At 54.2% G+C, this 22,965-nt stretch overlaps 2 protein-coding genes across 7 annotated transcripts in view; both read right to left on the reverse strand.

The window, feature by feature from the left end:
* The window catches only part of CRTC2 (CREB regulated transcription coactivator 2), a 30,808-nt gene extending 24,025 nt beyond the window's left edge, over positions 1-6,783 (reverse strand). For 2 of the 6 annotated variants that reach the window (XM_083165912.1, XM_083165911.1), the window contains exons 1-2: positions 5,786-6,783; positions 3,781-3,882 (exon numbers count right to left, since the gene is read on the reverse strand). In XM_083165912.1, coding sequence (XP_083022038.1) covers positions 3,781-3,882; positions 5,786-5,926 — 243 coding nt within the window. In that variant the 5' untranslated portion in view covers positions 5,927-6,783. Of the gene's footprint in view, positions 1-3,770; positions 3,883-5,785 lie in introns of all 6 variants that reach the window. The other 4 variants (XM_083165909.1, XM_083165910.1, XM_083165913.1 and 1 more) reach the window with 4 other exon arrangements.
* A 3,353-nt stretch (positions 6,784-10,136) lies between these two features.
* The window catches only part of SLC39A1 (solute carrier family 39 member 1), a 14,751-nt gene continuing 1,922 nt past the window's right edge, over positions 10,137-22,965 (reverse strand). The window contains exons 2-4 of the mRNA XM_083166795.1: positions 20,497-20,680; positions 11,746-11,876; positions 10,137-11,627 (exon numbers count right to left, since the gene is read on the reverse strand). Of these exons, the coding sequence (XP_083022921.1) occupies positions 10,995-11,627; positions 11,746-11,876; positions 20,497-20,665 (933 nt within the window). The 5' untranslated portion in view covers positions 20,666-20,680 and the 3' untranslated portion in view covers positions 10,137-10,994. The remainder of the gene's footprint in view (positions 11,628-11,745; positions 11,877-20,496; positions 20,681-22,965) is intronic.

The raw sequence follows: 22,965 nt of genomic DNA on the forward strand, positions 1-22,965 counted from the left end.
CGAGTGGGCATCCTCTAAGTCCTTCGACTTCGGAAATACAGCCGGGGTACGCTTAGGACGTTTTAAAAGTAGGGCCGGAGAACATGGGCATTCAGCAGGGTCCTGTAAATTCAGGATATCTTTACCGCCGTAACCAAAGCCGCCACATCAATGCGTGGCAAGGCATCCCTCCTGGAGGCGTCATTGTCGTCATCTACCAGTTGCCCCTCCTCCTCCTCCGAATCAGTATCCCGATGGAGGAGGGGTAGGAAGGAAGGGGCCGCCCTGACTGGAGCCTTGCGGCTACCAGTCCTACCCTGTAAGGTTTTCTAGATAAAGCCTGAACCGGTGGTCCCCAGAGCCTGGTCTGGGCTGTGGTCTCCCGAGTGCCTGGGGCCAGCTGCGGTCAATCACCGATGTGTGGTGTGTAGCTGCCGGATCCGGTGATGGAGCAGCAGCGCAGGAGTCCAACAGACCCCCAGCGCTGCTGCCCTGTCAGTGTAAAAAATAGAATGAAAAAATTAAGATTTAAAAACAAGTAAGGCTTCATAACGCAGCCCCTCTCTAAGGTGCATGTTGGCTCCTGCCAGCACTGAAAACAACTGAGCTTCCTGGCCTGGAGGCGGGGAGGAGCCTGGCTGCCTGGGAGCAACAAGAACTAACTTTTCTGGTGCTGGAATGCTCTCTCACTACCCAGCATTAGCCCTGTGGCCCTTGATGTGTCCCAAAGAATAAATGGGTGGTCACAGTAGTACATACGAGGAGGAAGATATGGGGGTCACAGTAGTAGAAACAGGAGGTAGATATGGGGATCACAGTAGTATATACGAGGAGGAAGATATGGGGGTCACAGTAGTAGATACGAGGCAGAAGATATAGGGGTCACAGTAGTAGATACGAGGAGGAAGATATGGGGATCACAGTAGTAGAAACAGGAGGTAGATATGGGGATCACAGTAGTACATACGAGGAGGAAGATATGGGGGTCACAGTAGTAGATACGAGCAGGAAGATATGGGGGTCACAGTAGTAGATACGAGGAGGAAGATATGGGGGTCACAGTAGTAGATACGAGGAGGAAGATATGGGGGTCACAGTAGTAGATACGAGGAGGAAGATATGGGGGTCACAGTAGTAGATACGAGGAGGAAGATATGGGGGTCACAGTAGTAGATACGAGCAGGAAGATATGGGGGTCACAGTAGTAGATACGAGGAGGAAGATATGGGGATCACAGTAGAAGATACGAGAAGGAAGATATGGGGGTCACAGTAGTAGATACGAGCAGGAAGATATGGGGGTCACAGTAGTAGATACGAGCAGGAAGATATGGGGGTCACAGTAGTAGATACGAGCAGGAAGATATGGGGGTCACAGTAGTAGATACGAGCAGGAAGATATGGGGGTCACAGTAATAGATACGAGGAGGAAGGTATGGGGGTCACAGTAGTACATACGAGGAGGAAGGTATGGGGGTCACAGTAGTAGATACGAGGCGGAAGGTATGGGGGTCACAGTAGTAGATACGATGCGGAAGATATGGGGGTCACAGTAGTAGATACGAGGCGGAAGATATGGGGGTCACAGTAGTAGATACGAGGCGGAAGATATGGGGGTCACAGTAGTAGATACGAGCAGGAAGATATGGGGGTCACAGTAGTAGATACGAGGCGGAAGATATGGGGGTCACAGTAGTAGATACGAGGCAGGAGATATGGGGGTCACAGTAGTAGATACGAGGCGGAAGATATGGGGGCCACAGTAGTAGATACGAGGCGGAAGATATGGGGGTCACAGTAGTAGATACGGGCAGAAATATATAGGGATCACAGTAGTAGATACGAGGAGGAAGATATGGGGGTCACAGTAGTAGATACGAGCAGGAAGATATGGGGGTCAGAGTAGTAGATACGAGGCGGAAGATATGGGGGCCACAGTAGTAGATACGAGGCGGAAGATATGGGGGTCACAGTAGTAGATGCGAGGCGGAAGATATGGGGGTCTCAGTAGTAGATGCGAGGCGGAAGATATGGGGGTCACAGTAGTAGATGCGAGCAGGAAGATATGGGGGTCACAGTAGTAGATACGAGGCGGAAGATATGGGGGTCACAGTAGTAGATACGAGGCGGAAGATATGGGGGTCACAGTAGTAGATACGAGGCGGAAGATATGGGGGTCACAGTAGTAGATACGAGGAGGAAGATATGGGGGCCACAGTAGTAGATACGAGGCGGAAGATATGGGGGTCACAGTAGTAGATACGAGGCGGAAGATATGGGGGTCACAGTAGTAGATACGAGGCGGAAGATATGGGGGTCACAGTAGTAGATACGAGGCGGAAGATATGGGGGCCACAGTAGTAGATACGAGGAGGAAGATATGGGGGCCACAGTAGTAGATACGAGGAGGAAGATATGGGGGCCACAGTAGTAGATACGAGCAGGAAGATATAGGGATCACAGTAGTAGATACGAGGAGGAAGATATGGGGGTCAGAGTAGTAGATACGAGCAGGAAGATATGGGGGTCAGAGTAGTAGATACGAGCAGGAAGATATGGGGGTCACAGTAGTAGATACGAGCAGGAAGATATGGGGGTCACAGTAGTAGATACGAGCAGGAAGATATGGGGGTCACAGTAGTAGATACGAGGAGGAAGATATGGGGGTCACAGTAGTAGATACGAGCAGGAAGATATGGGGGTCACAGTAGTAGATACGAGCAGGAAGATATAGGGATCACAGTAGTAGATACGAGTAGGAAGATATGGGGGTCACAGTAGTACATACGAGGAGGAAGATATGGGGTTCACAGTAGTAGATACGAGCAGGAAGATATGGGGGTCACAGTAGTAGATACGAGGAGGAAGATATGGGGGTCACAGTAGTACATACGAGGAGGAAGATATGGGGGTCACAGTAGTAGATACGAGCAGGAAGATATGGGGGTCACAGTAGTAGATACGAGCAGGAAGATATGGGGGTCACAGTAGTAGATACGAGGAGGAAGATATGGGGGTCACAGTAGTACATACGAGGAGGAAGATATGGGGGTCACAGTAGTAGATACGAGCAGGAAGATATGGGGGTCACAGTAGTAGATACGAGCAGGAAGATATGGGGGTCACAGTAGTTCATACGAGCAGGAAGATATGGGGGTCACAGATAGTAGATACGAGCAGGAAGATATGGGGGTCACAGTAGTAGATACGAGGAGGAAGATATGGGGGTCACAGTAGTAGATACGAGGAGGAAGATATGGGGGTCACAGTAGTAGATACGAGGAGGAAGATATGGGGTCACAGTAGTACATACGAGGAGGAAGATATGGGGGTCACAGTAGTAGATACGAGCAGGAAGATATAGGGGTCACAGTAGTACATACGAGCAGGAAGATATAGGGGTCACAGTAGTACATACGAGGAGGAAGATATAGGGGTCACAGTAGTACATACGAGGAGGAAGATATGGGGCCACAGTAGTACATACGAGGAGGAAGATATAGGGGTCACAGTAGTAGATACGAGGAGGAAGATATGGGGGTCACAGTAGTAGATACGAGGAGGAAGATATGGGGGTCACAGTAGTAGATACGAGGAGGAAGATATGGGGGTCACAGTAGTAGATACGAGGAGGAAGATATGGGGGTCACAGTAGTAGATACGAGGAGGAAGATATGGGGGTCACAGTAGTACATATACGAGGAGGAAGATATGGGGGTCACAGTAGTACATACGAGGAGGAAGATATGGGGGTCACAGTAGTACATACGAGGAGGAAGATATGGGGGTCACCTGTGAATACCTGAAACTCTGTGGAGTTACAGCTGATCTGATTGACGTTGGGAAGAGATCCTCCATAATACGGTCCCCGCATGTGAGCCATCCGCAGCTTCTGCACCTGTAACTGGCACACATACAGGGTCACACCGCACCTAGCACAACCCTCATCCATACAGCCCTATGCAATCCGGTGACAGGACACCCTACATGGAATCTGGTGGCACCGTAGTGACAGGAGTGTGCATGCGGGATCTGGTGACACCATAGTGACAGGAGTGTGCATGCGGGATCTGATGACACCATAGTGACAAGAGTGTACATATGGGATCTGGTGACACCAGCGACAGGAGTGTGCATGCGGGATCTGGTGACACCAGAAACAGGAGTGTGCATGCTGGATCTGGTGACACCAGTGACAGGAGTGTGCATGCGGGATCTGGTGACACCATAGTGACAGGAGTGTGCATGCGGGATCTGGTGACACCATAGTGACAGGAGTGTGCATGCGGGATCTGGTGACACCATAGTGACAGGAGTGTGCATGCTGGATCTGGTGACACCATAGTGACAGGAGTGTGCATGCGGGATCTGGTGACACCATAGTGACAAGAGTGTACATATGGGATCTGGTGACACCAGCGACAGGAGTGTACATATGGGATCTGGTGACACCAGTGACAGGAGTGTGCATGCTGGATCTGGTGACACCAGTGACAGGAGTGTGCATGCGGGATCTGGTGACACCATAGTGACAGGAGTGTGCATGCTGGATCTGGTGACACCAGTGACAGGAGTGTGCATGCGGGATCTGGTGACACCTGTGACAGGAGTGTTCATGCTGGATCTGGTGGCACCGTAGTGACAGGAGTGTGCATGCGGGATCTGGTGACACCAGTGACAGGAGTGTGCATGCGGGATCTGGTGACACCATAGTGACAGGAGTGTGCATGCGGGATCTGGTGACACCAGTGACAAGAGTGTACATATGGGATCTGGTGACACCTGTGACAGGAGTGTGCATGCTGGATCTGGTGGCACCGTAGTGACAGGAGTGTGCATGTGGGATCTGGTGGCACCCTAGTGACACGAGTGTGCATGCGGGATCTGGTGACACCATAGTGACAGGAGTGTGCATGCGGGATCTGGTGACACCAGTGACAGGAGTGTGCATGCTGGATCTAGTGACACCATAGTGACAGGAGTGTGCATGCGGGATCTGGTGACACCATAGTGACAGGAGTGTGCATGCGGGATCTGGTGACACCAGTGACAGGAGTGTGCATGCGGGATCTGGTGACACCATAGTGACAAGAGTGTACATATGGGATCTGGTGACACCAGTGACAGGAGTGTGCATGCGGGATCTGGTGACACCATAGTGCCAGGAGTGTGCATGCGGGATCTGGTGACACCAGTGACAGGAGTGTGCATGCGGGATCTGGTGACACCAGTGACAGGAGTGTACATATGGGATCTGGTGACACCAGTGACAGGAGTGTGCATGCGGGATCTGGTGACACCATAGTGACAGGAGTGTGCATGCGGGATCTGGTGACACCAGTGACAGGAGTGTGCATGCGGGATCTGGTGACACCATAGTGACAGGAGTGTGCATGCGGGATCTGGTGACACCATAGTGACAGGAGTGTGCATGCGGGATCTGGTGACACCAGTGACAGGAGTGTGCATGCGGGATCAGGTGACACCATAGTGACAGGAGTGTACATATGGGATCTGGTGACACCAGTGACAGGAGTGTGCATGCGGGATCTGGTGACACCATAGTGACAGGAGTGTGCATGCGGGATCTGGTGACACCAGTGACAGGAGTGTACATATGGGATCTGGTGACACCAGTGACAGGAGTGTGCATGCGGGATCTGGTGACACCATAGTGACAGGAGTGTGCATGCGGGATCTGGTGACACCAGTGACAAGAGTGTGCATGTGGGATCTGGTGACACCAGTGACAGGCGGGCGGGCGATGCCAGTGAGGGGGAGGGACAGATATCGCGATATGTAATTACCCGAGTGGAGCCGATATCCATCATGACCTCTTCGAAGGCCGCGGTCTCGGCAGCCTGTCTCTGGCGCTGTAGCGCGATCTTCTCGCTAAACTTGCGCGGATTAGAGGCCGAGCCGGGACCGGAGGAGCCGGGAGCCGCCATCTCTCCGCCCTCCGCTGTGGGGCGGCAGACACAACGCGGTGAGCCTGAATGTAACCGTGCACTCCACCCAATCCCGATTCCCGGCCTCGGCGACGGGACTACAACTCCCAGCGCGCTGTGCGTGCGGGGGCGGCGCGGGGCATGCCGGGACAGTAGTGCCTGACTGTCACGATCATGTGTTGGCAGAGCGGCGTAGGAACTACATCCCCCATCGTGCACTGCGGCGCGGCGTTACTCGCTAATGAACCCCTCAGGTACAAAGCTCCGCTCAGAGGTTCCAGCTGTGTAGGGGCGGCAGGGGCCCAACTAACTACCAATAGCCGCAATTGTATGTGATCTGCGTTCCTGTATTGGTGCCTCAGAGGCCCAGTTATCACATTACTATGTATCACCGCTCCATCTCCGGCCACACAGGTCTCTAAGGAGGATGCAATGCTGTCAGATCTACCATTCCAGAGGATAACTGCACCGGACCATGTTGCTATAGCTTATGGGCAAAAGTCTCAGGGAGAGGGTTCCTTCAGATCCCTCCCCGCCAATGACTGCAACAGATATGTAGTCAGCAGGAGTCAGGTTAGAGGAATGACAATGAAGCAGCTGCCAACGCAGACTTTTCCCACCAAACACAATTGAGGAATCCTATCAGAGTCCGGGTCCCTGCGTGTGATCCTTTATACATCCCAGTGGCGACACTACAGCGCTCCGATCACAGTGCAAACACCGTTATTATACACATGTATAACGGCATATGCCAGTCTAAGGGGGTGTAACCTCCTAATATACGACCACACACATAAAATACAGTGTAACATCCTAATATTGCCCCTGGTGTACAGTAACCACCAGACCTCTCTACATGACCCTCTCCAGGAGGACACAAGGAAGATGGTAAAAGCCGGAAACATAGTAAATACATGTAAAGTATATTAGAAAAGCCGGAAATCATAGTAAATGCATTGAAAAAGCCGGAAACCATGTAAATTGTATTGGGTATGAAAGTTGGATAGACAGCAAGTAGGTCGACATGACTGAATGTCGACATGCAGGAATGTTGACACGACTGAAGGTCGACGTGGGTCAGGTCGGCATGTCATTAGGTCGATACAAGGTCAACATGGGGAAGGTCAACAGTCAAAAGGTCGACATGGGGTTCTTCACCTTTTTTTGTCCCGAATTTTGACACAGTCGACATGGGCACTGAAACTTAGCACCACATCCCCTCGTAGGGCTCGCTGCGCTCGCCATGCTTTGGGTGCGGTGCCTACGCTCAGCACACTATTTTATTCTACCACCACACCTAGTGAATGGTAGGGCATGAAATACCGCATGTCGGCACATGTCGGCTCAAAAGAAAAAGTATAAAAACCCAATGTCGACCTTTTGAATGTCAACCTTCCACATGTCTGCCTAATAACCTGTTGACCTAACCCATATCATCCTTCCTGCATGTCGACCTTAATGCATGTCGACCTAGCGGCGTCGACCTAATGCTTGTAGAGTTAGTAACCGTATCCCAGTATATTAGAAAAGTTGGAAATCATAGTAATGCATTGAAAAGACAGAGACCACGCAAAGTGTATTAGAAAAGCCGGAAATTATAGTACATGCATTAAAAAGACAGAGACCACGTAAAGTGTATTAGAAAAGCCGGAAATCATAGTAATGCATTGAAAAGACAGAGACCATGCAAAGTGTATTAGAAAAGCCGGAAATCATAGTAATGCATTGAAAAAGCCGGAAAAGGCAGCGACCTTACCTTACAGAAGGATTTTGATAATATTTTTGCAAATTAGCTGACATAGGTTGGTGACCCTGTACAATAAACATATCTGTTTTTCTCTAGCCAATGTTATATACAAGAAGCTGCTGCTGCGCAATACAACAGGGCCCATTACCATAGATTGCACATGCATATGCTTTTTCCATGCATTTACTAGGTTTCCGGCTTTTTCCATGCATTTACTATGTTTCCGGCTTTTCCAATGCATTTACTATGTTTCCGGCTTTTTCAAATCATTTGCTATGATTTACAGCTATTCTAATACACATTACATGGTGTTTGGCTATTTCAATATATTAACTAGGATTTCCAGATTTTTCTAATACACTTTACATGGTTTAATGCTCGTATTGACCTAATGACATGTCGACCTGACCCACGTCGACCTTCAGTCATGTCAACATTCCTGCATGTCGACCTTCAGTCATGTCGACCTAGTGGTGTCGACCTAATGCTTGTTGACTTACTTGCTGTCTATCCAATGATCCCAAACCAATACAATTTACATGGTTTCCGGCTTTTTCAATACATTTAATATGTTTCCGGCTTTTATCCACCCCCAGGACACAATGCTCAGCTCCTGGGCCTCCCTCTGGGTGTATGATTACCAGCACCTGTACTGCACAGGGTTATTGGTAAGACACGGTGTCAGCACAGGTGCTGGTAATCATACAGTCAGAGGGAAGTCCTGCCATAGAGCATTGTGTCCTGTATACAGTCACACACACACACCCCCCATACCTCCCAACATGACCCTGTCCAGGAGGACACAATGCTCAGCTCCTGGGCCTCCCTCTGGGTGTATGATTACCAGCACCTGTACTGCACAGGGTTATTGGTAAGACACGGTGTCAGCACAGGTGCTGGTAATCATACAGTCAGAGGGAAGTCCTGCCATAGAGCATTGTGTCCTGTATACAGTCACACACACACACCCCCCATACCTCCCAACATGACCCTGTCCAGGAGGACACAATGCTCAGCTCCTGGGCCTCCCTCTGGGTGTATGATTACCAGCACCTGTGCTGCACAGGGTAATTGGTAAGACAGGTGTCAGCACAGGTGCTGGTAATCATACAGGCAGAGGAAAGTCCTCCCAATGAGCATTGTGTCCTATATACAGTCACACACACCTCATACCTCCCAACATGACCCTCTCCAGGAGGACACAATGCTCAGCTCCTGGGCCTCCCTCTGGGTGTATGATTACCAGCACCTGTGCTGCACAGGGTAATTGGTAAGACAGGTGTCAGCACAGGTGCTGGTAATCATACAGGCAGAGGGAAGTCCTCCCATAGAGCATTGTGTCCTGTATACACACACAGGATACAGTGTAACCTCCTAATAACCCCCTGCTATACAGACTGTATTTAGTATAAAGTGATTTTACATTTATTTAGAAAATAAGGTGTGAGATTCGGTACAAAATACATAGTAAAATAGAGATTAATATATATATAATCCAATGTGCTGGTAATAAATGTGACTTATCGCTTTTCTAATCATAATATATACAGTAAAGATAATGAAGTGGATTACTACATTTAGCCAAGAGCACTATACTGCACCAGGATGAGCCAGCCCGTGGCTGCCGAGGAACTACACATCCCAGAATGCCCTGTCAGTTTTACTGCTGGGGGGTGTAGTGCCGCACCATGCCTTCCCTCACCGCATTATATGCCTTAGAACATCGCTTCCCAACTGCACTCGTCGCAGGGCATGTTTCCCAGCTGCTGGGCTGCAGCACAGGTGTAGTCATTACTGCTACACACAGATCCACAGGTGCTGCTAATTATTCCTCTAGTTTCCTTGTGCAGAGACCGGAAACACACAAGACAATATTAGAAACAATATTGACAATTTGTTATATCGTCCAGTGTGTACGCACTTAGTGTGTGGATCATTTGGTCTACAACAACTAGGTCCGCAAGCATTGGATCAACACCACTAGGTCGACATGCAGGAAGGTCTGTAGAGGTTGAAACCCGTTGGTGGAGAGTCGTGGGGTTCCTGAGGCCAACCCACTGCTGCACGTATTTTCACTTCAGATTCAGAGGTATCAATCCGGACCTGATCCCCTGAAACATGTTAAGTTCTTTGACCACATTCCCCATTTTATGAATCATATTGTTTTTAAAAAATATTTTTAACAATAAAAATGTGTTATTTTTTTATAAATACCGGCCATACTTTTTTCTGATCCTTATATGATGGAAGGAATTTGGTCTAAAGATACCTTTATACGTCTGGCATCGCTTTGCATTGTGTAAGTGGGGTACGTCCCCTTCCGTTTCTATTCGAACCACCTTTCACAGTATTAGGGATCCTTGGTGGAGGTGAACATTCTGGGGCGAAGATACCTTGATGTGAGGTATTAACATCTATCCCCCGTGAGTTCCGGTACGATATTTGTGCACATCCTAAAAGAAGCCTTTAAAAGAGGATCACACTACTATTAGGTGTGAGTAGGGTACGCTACCCTTTCATATACTACAAAACCTCCATTGGGTGGTACCAGTATACTCTTGAGTGTATGAACGTATTACACTGCATATGGTATTTTCTTTCTTGTTTCTTATATTCAAAATACGGAGGAAAAAAGAAGACCAACGAGTTAAAAAAAGAGTGAAGAGGATCACAAGAATACCCACTGAGCTGAAATTGTTTGCTTACGAGGTTGTGAGCGCAGTGAGGGACAGGTGAAGCCTTTTTGTAAATGTACATATCCTTGTTGAAGGTTGTTCTCTGGTACATACCGCTGCTCCAGTGTGCGCTAATAGGGTCACTTATTTTCTTTTTTTCTAGTGAACAACCCCATGTCCGACCTTTTGACTGTCGTCCTTGCCCATGTTGACCTAATGCTTGTGTTGACCTAATGCTTGTGTCGACCTAGACCCATGTCGACCTAGTTGCTGTACACCAAATGACCGTATCCCGTCACTACCCATTTGCAGGCTTACGAAGGGCGGGATTATATTCTAACGAGGTGGCGGCTAACTATCCACACAACGATCGCACAGCGCTGCCAATTCTCTGCCGTGCCATCAAGTCTGAATCAGGCACAATGTCTGAGCATCCATTTATAATAATATATATAATTATATATATATATATGCGCATTTCATGTATAAAAGGATTGTAAGGCACAAGGCGATTCCAGGACTTAGTGGGGTCACTCTCCTTACTTGGCCTATGAAAGTGACAGGGGTGGAACGTTAATCTCCTGCCAGTACTAGTGCAGAGAAGCCAGAAGCAGGTGAGGGCGGAGGGCCCTGCACGGGCGACCAGTTAGACTTTGATGAACAGTACGGCTGTGATGACAGAGAAGCCTAACAGTATCGCCATTACTTTGATGATCCTCTGATGCCCAGAGCTCAGCTCATGGGGCAGGATCTCCAGGAAAGTGATGTATATGAAGCCAGTGGCAATGCCCTCCAGCACGCTGCAAGCCAACTGCAGCATGGGATCTGTCGTCTTCATCAGGACGATTCCCAGGCCAATACCCAGAGGAGTCATGATGGAGAAGAGCAGGAGGCAGCACAGGATGGCCCGAGCGTGCAGCCGGCCCTGACCCAGCTTCAAGGTCAAGCTGAAGGAGATGACACACTTGTGAATGAGGAGCGCCAAGCAGGTCTTGAGGACCTTCCCGCTGTCCTGCAGGAGCCCCATGGCCAGGCCCTCCAAGATGGAATGGAAGGAAAGAGACAGGACCAGGACCACTGCTCGGATGGCTGAGTGGGCATTGACATCCACGTGCAGGTGAGGCTGATCCGAGTGCGGGTTCCAGGTCTCCGGGCCCAGGAGCGAATGCCTTTCTTCTGGCCAAGCCGACTGGTCCTTGTAGCTCAGCACAATCTGCTCCAGAACCAGAACTAAGAAGAAGCCCATGGCCAGGATGAACTCCGGCAGCGGGAACAGAAGCTGAATGGAAAGACCAGAGACATCCGTTATTGTAGGGGACACAGTGCCACCACCGCGGGCAGAGCAAGTGACCCCCATCGCACAATAGTTCTCCGATACACATGCTCAGCACACTCACCGTTATATTCAGCTTCTTTACAGCGTCATTAATACTGGACAAGTAATCGGGCATCAGATCCAAGAGACACGTGGCCAGGAACACCCCACCGGAAAAGCAGCTGATCAAACTCAACGCCCTGCGACGGTTCCCTGCCGGACAACGAGGCACAGGCATGTTACCAAATAACCATCAGTTCAGGCCCGTACACACTAGAAGATTTTCATTTCAAAACACTTTGCCAAAATCTCTGTCACCAAAGTAGTGCGTACACACTGAGCTATCTCTGATAGATATATCTGTCACCAGTGTAGTGCGTACACACTGAGCTATCTCTGATAGATATATCTGTCACCAGTGTAGTGCGTACACACAGAGCTATCTCTGATAGATATATCTGTCACCAGTGTAGTGCGTACACACAGAGCTATCTCTGATAGATATATCTGTCACCAGTGTAGTGCGTACACACAGAGCTATCTCTGATAGATATATCTGTCACCAGTGTAGTGCGTACACACTGAGCTATCTCTGATAGATATATATGTCACCAGTGTAGTGCGTACACACTGAGCTATCTCTGATAAATATATCTGTCACCAGTGTAGTGCGTACACATTGAGCTATCTCTGATAGATATATCTGTCACCGGTGTAGTGCGTACACACTGAGCTATCTCTGATAGATATATCTGTCACCGGTGTAGTGCGTACACACAGAGCTATCTCTGATAGATATATCTGTCACCGGTGTAGTGCGTACACACTGAGCTATCTCTGATAGATGTATCTGTCACCAGTGTAGTGCGTACACACTGAGCTGTCTCTGATAGATATATCTGTCACCAGTGTAGTGCGTACACACTGAGCTGTCTCTGATAGATATATCTGTCACCAGTGTAGTGCGTACACACAGAGCTATCTCTGATAGATATATCTGTCACCAGTGTAGTGCGTACACACTGAGCTATCTCTGATAAATATATCTTTCACCAGTGTAGTGCGTACACATTGAGCTATCTCTGATAGATATATCTGTCACCAGTGTAGTGCGTACACACTGAGCTATCTCTGATAGATATATATGTCACCAGTGTAGTGCGTACACACTGAGCTATCTCTGATAAATATATCTGTCACCAGTGTAGTGCGTACACATTGAGCTATCTCTGATAGATATATCTGTCACCAAAGTAGTGCGTACACACAGAGCTATCTCTGATAGATATATCTGTCACCGGTGTAGTGCGTACACACTGAGCTATCTCTGATAGATGTATCTGTCACCAGTGTAGTGTGTACACACTGAGCTGTCTCTGATAGATATATCTGTCACCAGTGTAGTGCGTACACACTGAGCTGTCTCTGATAGATATATCTGTCACCAGTGTAGTGCGTACACACTGAGCTGTCTCTGATAGATATATCTGTCACCAGTGTAGTGCGTACACACAGAGCTATCTCTGATAGATATATCTGTCACCAGTGTAGTGCGTACACACTGAGCTATCTCTGATAAATATATCTTTCACCAGTGTAGTGCGTACACATTGAGCTATCTCTGATAGATATATCTGTCACCAGTGTAGTGCGTACACACTGAGCTATCTCTGATAGATATACCTGTCACCGGCAGTGCGTACACACTGAGCTATCTCTGATAAATATATCTTTCACCAGTGTAGTGCGTACACATTGAGCTATCTCTGATAGATATATCTGTCACCAGTGTAGTGCGTACACACTGAGCTATCTCTGATAGATATATCTGTCACCAGTGTAGTGCGTACACACAGAGCTATCTCTGATAGATATATCTGTCACCGGTGTAGTGCGTACACACTGAGCTGTCTCTGATAGATATATCTGTCACCAGTGTAGTGCGTACACACAGAGCTATCTCTGATAGATATATCTGTCACCAGTGTAGTGCGTACACACAGAGCTATTTTCCCCAAAGAGCGAGAGATTTTCATTAGACGAAAGACTTTGCTGAAAATCTCTCATTATAAAAGGCTATTTACATAATGGGCGGGGTTTGAATTCCAAGGGTGGTAGCAGCGGCCATTTTATTCAGTGTATTTCTGTTCTTGGGGCCTGATTCAGAACTGATTGCTGTGCTGCATATAGTCGGAGCCCATCGATCAGGTAAACACCACCCCATGCTGCCCCGCCCGGGCTAAAATCCCGCCCATGCGCACGGCTATGAGCCTCGGGCAGTACGGATGTACAGGGGCGGACGGGTATGGACGGGCGGGATGGAGGTCACTTTCTGCTGCAGGCGTGCAGGTGAGCCTCGGGCAGTACGGATGTACAGGGGCGGACGGGTATGGACGGGCGGGATGGAGGTCACTTTCTGCTGCAGGCGGGCGGGTGAGCCTCGGGCAGTACGGATGTACAGGGGCGGACGGGAGGTCACTTTCTGCTGCAGGATGGCGGGCAGGTGAGCTTCGGGCAGTACGGATGTACAGGGGCGGACGGGTATGGACGGGCGGGAGGGAGGTCACTTTCTGCTGTGGGCGGACAGGTGAGCTTCGGGCAGTACGGATGTACAGGGGCGGACGGGTATGGACGGGGGGGGAAGGGGGTCACTTTCTGCTGCAGGATGGTGGGCAGGTGAGCTTCGGGCAGTACGGATGTACAGGGGCGGACGGGTATGGACGGGGGGGGGGGGGAGGTCACTTTCTGCTGCAGGATGGCGGGCAGGTGAGCTTCGGGCAGTACGGATGTACAGGGGCGGACGGGTATGGACGGGGGGGGGGGAGGTCACTTTCTGCTGCAGGATGGTGGGCAGGTGAGCTTCGGGCGGTACGGATGTACAGGGGCGGACGGGTATGGACGGGGGGGGGGGGGGGGAGGTCACTTTCTGCTGCAGGATGGTGGGCAGGTGAGCTTCGGGCGGTACGGATGTACAGGGGCGGACGGGTATGGACGGGCAGGAGGGAGGTCACTTTCTGCTGCAGGATGGTGGGCAGGTGAGCTTCAGGCAGTACGGATGTACAGGGGCGGACGGGTATGGACGGGCGGGAGGGAGGTCACTTTCTGCTGCAGGCGGGGGGGTGAGCTTCGGGCAGTACGGATGTACAGGGGCGGACGGGTATGGACGGGCAGGAGGGAGGTCACTTTCTGCTGCAGGATGGTGGGCAGGTGAGCTTCAGGCAGTACGGATGTACAGGGGCGGACGGGTATGGACGGGCGGGAGGGAGGTGACTTTCTGCTGCAGGCGGGCGGGTGAGCTTCGGGCAGTACGGATGTACAGGGGCGGACGGGTATGGACGGGCGGGAGGGAGGTGACTTTCTGCTGCAGGCGGGCGGGTGAGCTTCGGGCAGTACGGATGTACAGGGGCGGACGGGTATGGACGGGGGGGAAGGGGGTCACTTTCTGCTGCAGGATGGTGGGCAGGTGAGCTTCAGGCAGTACGGATGTACAGGGGCGGACGGGTATGGACGGGGGGGGGGGGGGGGAGAGGTCACTTTCTGCTGCAGGCAGGCGGGGGGGTGAGCTTCGGGCAGTACGGATGTACAGGGGCGGACGGGTATGGACGGGCAGGAGGGAGGTCACTTTCTGCTGCAGGATGGTGGGCAGGTGAGCTTCGGGCGGTACGGATGTACAGGGGCGGACGGGTATGGACGGGTGGGAGGGAGGTCACTTTCTGCTGCAGGATGGTGGGCAGGTGAGCTTCGGGCGGTACGGATGTACAGGGGCGGACGGGTATGGACGGGTGGGAGGGAGGTCACTTTCTGCTGCAGGATGGTGGGCAGGTGAGCTTCAGGCAGTACGGATGTACAGGGGCGGACGGGTATGGACGGGGGGGGGGGGGGAGGTCACTTTCTGCTGCAGGATGGCGGGCAGGTGAGCTTCAGGCAGTACGGATGTACAGGGGCGGACGGGTATGGACGGGTGGGAGGGAGGTCACTTTCTGCTGCAGGATGGTGGGCAGGTGAGCTTCGGGCGGTACGGATGTACAGGGGTGGACGGGTATGGACGGGTGGGAGAGAGGTCACTTTCTGCTGCAGGATGGTGGGCAGGTGAGCTTCGGGCGGTACGGATGTACAGGGGCGGACGGGTATGGACGGGCAGGAGGGAGGTCACTTTCTGCTGCAGGATGGTGGGCAGGTGAGCTTCAGGCAGTACAGATGTACAGGGGCGGACGGGTATGGACGGGCGGGAGGGAGGTCACTTTCTGCTGCAGGCGGGGGGGTGAGCTTCGGGCAGTACGGATGTACAGGGGCGGACGGGTATGGACGGGCAGGAGGGAGGTCACTTTCTGCTGCAGGATGGTGGGCAGGTGAGCTTCAGGCAGTACGGATGTACAGGGGCGGACGGGTATGGACGGGTGGGAGGGAGGTCACTTTCTGCTGCAGGATGGTGGGCAGGTGAGCTTCGGGCGGTACGGATGTACAGGGGCGGACGGGTATGGACGGGCAGGAGGGAGGTCACTTTCTGCTGCAGGATGGTGGGCAGGTGAGCTTCAGGCAGTACGGATGTACAGGGGCGGACGGGTATGGACGGGTGGGAGGGAGGTCACTTTCTGCTGCAGGATGGTGGGCAGGTGAGCTTCGGGCGGTACGGATGTACAGGGGCGGACGGGTATGGACGGGTGGAAGGGAGGTCACTTTCTGCTGCAGGATGGTGGGCAGGTGAGCTTCGGGCGGTACGGATGTACAGGGGCGGACGGGTATGGACGGGCAGGAGGGAGGTCACTTTCTGCTGCAGGATGGTGGGCAGGTGAGCTTCAGGCAGTACGGATGTACAGGGGCGGACGGGTATGGACGGGCAGGAGGGAGGTCACTTTCTGCTGCAGGATGGTGGGCAGGTGAGCTTCAGGCAGTACGGATGTACAGGGGCGGACGGGTATGGACGGGGGGGGGGGGGGGGGGGAGGTCACTTTCTGCTGCAGGATGGTGGGCAGGTGAGCTTCAGGCAGTACGGATGTACAGGGGCGGACGGGTATGGACGGGCAGGAGGGAGGTCACTTTCTGCTGCAGGCGGGGGGGTGAGCTTCGGGCAGTACGGATGTACAGGGGCGGACGGGTATGGACGGGCAGGAGGGAGGTCACTTTCTGCTGCAGGATGGTGGGCAGGTGAGCTTCAGGCAGTACGGATGTACAGGGGCGGACGGGTATGGACGGGCGGGAGGGAGGTGACTTTCTGCTGCAGGCGGGCGGGTGAGCTTCGGGCAGTACGGATGTACAGGGGCGGACGGGTATGGACGGGGGGGGGGGGGGGGAGGTCACTTTCTGCTGCAGGATGGCGGGCAGGTGAGCTTCAGGCAGTACGGATGTACAGGGGCGGACGGGTATGGACGGGGGGGGGGGGGGGAGGTCACTTTCTGCTGCAGGATGGTGGGCAGGTGAGCTTCAGGCAGTACGGATGTACAGGGGCGGACGGGTATGGACGGGCAGGAGGGAGGTCACTTTCTGCTGCAGGCGGGGGGGTGAGCTTCGGGCAGTACGGATGTACAGGGGCGGACGGGTATGGACGGGCAGGAGGGAGGTCACTTTCTGCTGCAGGATGGTGGGCAGGTGAGCTTCAGGCAGTACGGATGTACAGGGGCGGACGGGTAAGGACGGGCGGGAGGGAGGTGACTTTCTGCTGCAGGCGGGCGGGTGAGCTTCGGGCAGTACGGATGTACAGGGGCGGACGGGTATGGACGGGGGGGAAGGGGGTCACTTTCTGCTGCAGGATGGTGGGCAGGTGAGCTTCGGGCAGTACGGATGTACAGGGGCGGACGGGTATGGACGGGGGGGGAGGTCACTTTCTGCTGCAGGATGGCGGGCAGGTGAGCTTCGGGCGGTACGGATGTACAGGGGCGGACGGGTATGGACGGGTGGGAGGGAGGTCACTTTCTGCTGCAGGATGGTGGGCAGGTGAGCTTCGGGCGGTACGGATGTACAGGGGCGGACGGGTATGGACGGGCAGGAGGGAGGTCACTTTCTGCTGCAGGATGGTGGGCAGGTGAGCTTCAGGCAGTACGGATGTACAGGGGCGGACGGGTATGGACGGGGGGGGGGGGGGGAGGTCACTTTCTGCTGCAGGATGGCGGGCAGGTGAGCTTCGGGCAGTACGGATGTACAGGGGCGGACGGGTATGGACGGGCAGGAGGGAGGTCACTTTCTGCTGCAGGATGGTGGGCAGGTGAGCTTCGGGCGGTACGGATGTACAGGGGCGGACGGGTATGGACGGGTGGGAGGGAGGTCACTTTCTGCTGCAGGATGGTGGGCAGGTGAGCTTCGGGCGGTACGGATGTACAGGGGCGGACGGGTATGGACGGGCAGGAGGGAGGTCACTTTCTGCTGCAGGATGGTGGGCAGGTGAGCTTCAGGCAGTACGGATGTACAGGGGCGGACGGGTATGGACGGCCGGGAGGGAGGTCACTTTCTGCTGCAGGCGGGGGGGTGAGCTTCGGGCAGTACGGATGTACAGGGGCGGACGGGTATGGACGGGCAGGAGGGAGGTCACTTTCTGCTGCAGGATGGTGGGCAGGTGAGCTTCAGGCAGTACGGATGTACAGGGGCGGACGGGTATGGACGGGTGGGAGGGAGGTCACTTTCTGCTGCAGGCGGGGGGGTGAGCTTCGGGCAGTACGGATGTACAGGGGCGGACGGGTATGGACGGGCAGGAGGGAGGTCACTTTCTGCTGCAGGATGGTGGGCAGGTGAGCTTCGGGCAGTACGGATGTACAGGGGCGGACGGGTATGGACGGGCAGGAGGGAGGTCACTTTCTGCTGCAGGATGGTGGGCGGGTGAGCTTCAGGCAGTACGGATGTACAGGGGCGGACGGGTATGGACGGGCGGGAGGGAGGTGACTTTCTGCTGCAGGCGGGCGGGTGAGCTTCGGGCAGTACGGATGTACAGGGGCGGACGGGTATGGACGGGGGGGAAGGGGGTCACTTTCTGCTGCAGGCGGGCGGGTGAGCTTCGGGCAGTAAGGATGTACAGGGCGGACGGGTATGGACGGGGGGGAAGGGGGTCACTTTCTGCTGCAGGATGGTGGGCAGGTGAGCTTCAGGCAGTACGGATGTACAGGGGCGGACGGGTATGGACGGGGGGGGGGGGGAGGTCACTTTCTGCTGCAGGATGGCGGGCAGGTGAGCTTCGGGCAGTACGGATGTACAGGGGCGGACGGGTATGGACGGGGGGGGGGGGAGGTCACTTTCTGCTGCAGGATGGTGGGCAGGTGAGCTTCAGGCAGTACGGATGTACAGGGGCGGACGGGTATGGACGGGGGGGGGGGGGGGGGAGGTCACTTTCTGCTGCAGGATGGTGGGCAGGTGAGCTTCGGGCGGTACGGATGTACAGGGGCGGACGGGTATGGACGGGCAGGAGGGAGGTCACTTTCTGCTGCAGGATGGTGGGCAGGTGAGCTTCAGGCAGTACGGATGTACAGGGGCGGACGGGTATGGACGGGCGGGAGGGAGGTCACTTTCTGCTGCAGGCGGGGGGGGGGTGAGCTTCGGGCAGTACGGATGTACAGGGGCGGACGGGTATGGACGGGCAGGAGGGAGGTCACTTTCTGCTGCAGGATGGTGGGCAGGTGAGCTTCAGGCAGTACGGATGTACAGGGGCGGACGGGTATGGACGGGGGGGGAAGGGGGTCACTTTCTGCTGCAGGATGGCGGGTGAGCTTCGGGCAGTACGGATGTACAGGAGCAGAAGGGTATGGACGGGGGGGGAAGGGGGCCACTTTCTGCTGCAGGATGGCGTGCAGGTGAGCTTCGGGCAGTACGGATGTACAGGGGCGGACGGGTATGGACGGGTGGGAGGGAGGTCACTTTCTGCTGTGGGCGGGCAGGTGAGCCTCGGGCAGTACGGATGTACAGGGGCGGACGGGTATGGACGGGGGGGAGGGAGGTCACTTTCTGCTGCGGGCGGGCAGGTGAGCCTCGGGCAGTACGGATGTACAGGGGTGGACGGGTATGGACGGGTGGGAGGGAGGTCACTTTCTGTTGCGGGCGGGCAGGTGAGCCTTGGGCAGTACGGATGTACAGGGGCGGACGGGTATGGACGGGTGGGAGGGAGGTCACTTTCTGCTGCGGGTGGGCGGGTGAGCCTCGGGCAGTACGGATGTACAGGGGCGGACGGGTATGGACGGGGGGGAAGGGGGTCACTTTCTGTTGCGGGCGGGCAGGTGCGCCTCGGGCAGTATGGATGTACAGGGGCGGACGGGTATGGACGGGTGGGAGGGAGGTCACTTTCTGCTGCGGGCGGGCAGGTGCGCCTCGGGCAGTATGGATGTACAGGGGCGGACGGGTATGGACGGGGGGAGGGAGGTCACTTGTGTCTGCAGGCGGGCGGGGACGGACGGTCACGTGTGGCTTATCCCTGCTCCGTGAGACGAGCGTCGTGACAACACAGAGCAGGGGGAGGCATCGTGGCGGTCCGCGGGCTGATAGCGTACACACACACAGCGATGATGAATGAAAAACCATCCATCATGGCTGGCATGCTGGTAAAACCAACAGATGGGAGACACTGCTAGGGATGATGCGGGAGCGCGTGTGTCTATGGGCCCACATCCCTATCACTCAGAGGTTACAGGCAATATTAGAATATATGGCTGCACTATACGGTGGCTGCAGTGCCGTATAGAAGACTGCAGGTGGTAACATTTTGTTGTCTGTTCTACTTGAATGACATCAGTGATATTTCCCATCAACAGCCGCTACCTCCAGTGGGTGCCTTCTGCAAGGTTGGTGCCAGCCTGAAGCACAAGCGTGGCATGATAACATGTGACTTCATGGAGTGGGCGTTTAGCAGACAGTATCTTACCCAAGATGTCTGTGTTCGTTTGGCGTCTCAAAAGGAAAATGGGGCCGAAGCCACTGAGGAGAGTGAGAAGAAGCAAAGTGACCAGGGACCCCAACTTCACCTCCAGGCCAGCCACTGGGTGTGGAGCCGGCTTTAGGAATGGGCTCCAGGACAGCCTACCGTCCTCCATGCTCGCTGACCGGTCCTGTAGAACAAAGGCATCGTGTTACATTGACAATCACAGGACATGCGGCTATAATATAGACCGATTGGTGCGCTCTGTAATACTCTGGGGATCGGACTGTTCTATTGTGTAGTGTGTGTGTGAGGGCGGGTGTGGTATAATTCACCGACAGTCATTACTCAGACGTCGGAATCCCGACTGCACAGCGGGGGAGCGCAATGAAGCCCCTTGCGGGGGAGCTGCGCTCGCCACGCTGCGGGCACGGTGGCGAGCTGCGCTTGCCACCTATTTTATTCTCCCTCTATGGGGGTCGTGGACGCCCAGGAGGGAGCAGTCGGGATTCCAACGTCGGAGTAATGACTGTCGGAATCCCGACTGTCGGGGAGCCGTCCGGCACCCGTGAGGGCTTAGGCCGGACAGCCATGAACCAGCTTACTAACAGCCAGAAACGCTGCCGTAAGTCATTCCATTGGTCAGACTAGACGCAAGACATTAGCCACAGGTCCCTTATATCATGTGGGTGTCAGCACTGATAGCCTGCCCATACATCCTGCAGTGTATACTGGGGAAGGGGAGCAGGGAGGCAGTGTATACTGGGGAAGGGGAGCAGGGAGGCAGTGTATACTGGGGAAGGAGAGCAGGGAGGCAGTGTATACTGGGGAAGGGGAGCAGGGAGGCAGTGTATACTGGGGAAGGGGAGCAGGGAGGCAGTGTATACTGGGGAAGGGGAGCAGGGAGGCAGTGTATATTGGGGGGAGGGGAGCAGGGAGGCAGTGTATATTGGGGGGAAGGGAGCAGAGAGGCAGTGTATATTGGGGGAGGGGAGCAGGGAGGCAGTGTATATTGGGGGAGGGGAGCGGGAAGGCAGTGTATATTGGGGGAGGGGAGCGGGAAGGCAGTGAATACTGGGGAAAGGGAGCAGGGAGGCAGTGTATATTGGGGGGAGAGCAATGAGGCAGTGTATATTGGGGGGAGAGCAATGAGGCAGTGTATATTGGGGGAAGGAAGGGGGGGGGCAGCGAGCCAGTGTATATTGGGGAGGGGAGCAGGGAGGCAGTGTATATTGGGGGGAGGGGAGCAGGAAGGCAGTGTATATGGGGAGGGGGAGGGGAGCAACGAGGCCGTGTATATTGGGTGGAGGGGTGCAGGGAGGCAGTGTATCTTGGGGGAAGAGGGGGGGGGGGCTGGAGGCAGTGTATATTGGGCAGGAGAGCGGGAAGGCAGTGTATATTAGGGGAGGGGAGCAGGGAAGCAGTGTATATTGGGGGAGGGGAGCAGGGAGGCAGTGTATATATTGGGGGGAGGGGGGGGGGGCAGTGAGCCAGTGTATATTGGGGAGGGGAGCAGGAAGGCAGTGTATATTAGGGGAGGGGAGCAGGAAGGCAGTGTATATATTGGGGGGGGGGGAGAAGGGAGGCAGTGTATATATTGGGGGGGGGAGGCAATGAGGCAGTGTATATTGGGGGAAGGAGGGGGGGCAGTAAGCCAGTGTATATTGGGGAGGGGAGCAGGAAGGCAGTGTATATTGGGGCAGCGTATATTGATGGGGAGGGGAGCAGGACGCAGTGTATATTGGGGAGGGGAGCGGAGCAGGGAGGAGGTGTATATTGGGGGAGAGCAGTGTATATAGGGGGAGGTAGGCAGTGTATATAGGGGGAGGTAGGCAGTGTATATAGGGGGAGGTAGGCAGTGTATATAGGGGGAGGTAGGCAGTGTATATAGGGGGAAGGGGGGGGGCAGTGAGCCAGTGTATATTGGGGAGGGGAGCAGGAAAGCAGGAAGGCAGTGTATATTAGGGGAGGGGAGCAGGAAGGCAGTGTATATATTGGGGGGGGGGGGAGCAGGAAGGCAGTGTATATATTGGGGGGAAGGCAATGAGGCAGTGTATATTGGGGGAAGGAGGGGGGGGCATTGAGACAGTGTATATTGGGGAGGGAAGCAGGAAGGCAGTGTATATTAGGGGAGGGGAGCAGGAAGGCAGTGAATATATTGGGGGGGGGGGGGGGGGGGCAGTGAGCCAGTGTATATTGGGGAGGGGAGCAGGAAGGCAGTGTATATTGATGGGGAGTGGAGCAGGACGCAGTGTATATTGGGGAGGGGAGCGGAGCAGGGAGGAGGTGTATATTGGGGGAGAGCAGTGGGTACTTGTTTCCTAGCACGGCCACAAATCTTATGGATCGTGTACCTTTAGTTAAGGTACACGATCCATAAGATGGACCCGATTTCCTTTGAAAATCAGGTCCATTTGGCCGGCTAGGACAAAATATCGGGGGCATCGCGTCGGTCGGGACCGTTAACAATGGTCA

This window comes from Crinia signifera, chromosome 12 (genome assembly GCF_055691185.1).
Source record: "Crinia signifera chromosome 12, ASM5569118v1, whole genome shotgun sequence".
Taxonomy (NCBI): domain Eukaryota; kingdom Metazoa; phylum Chordata; class Amphibia; order Anura; family Myobatrachidae; genus Crinia; species Crinia signifera.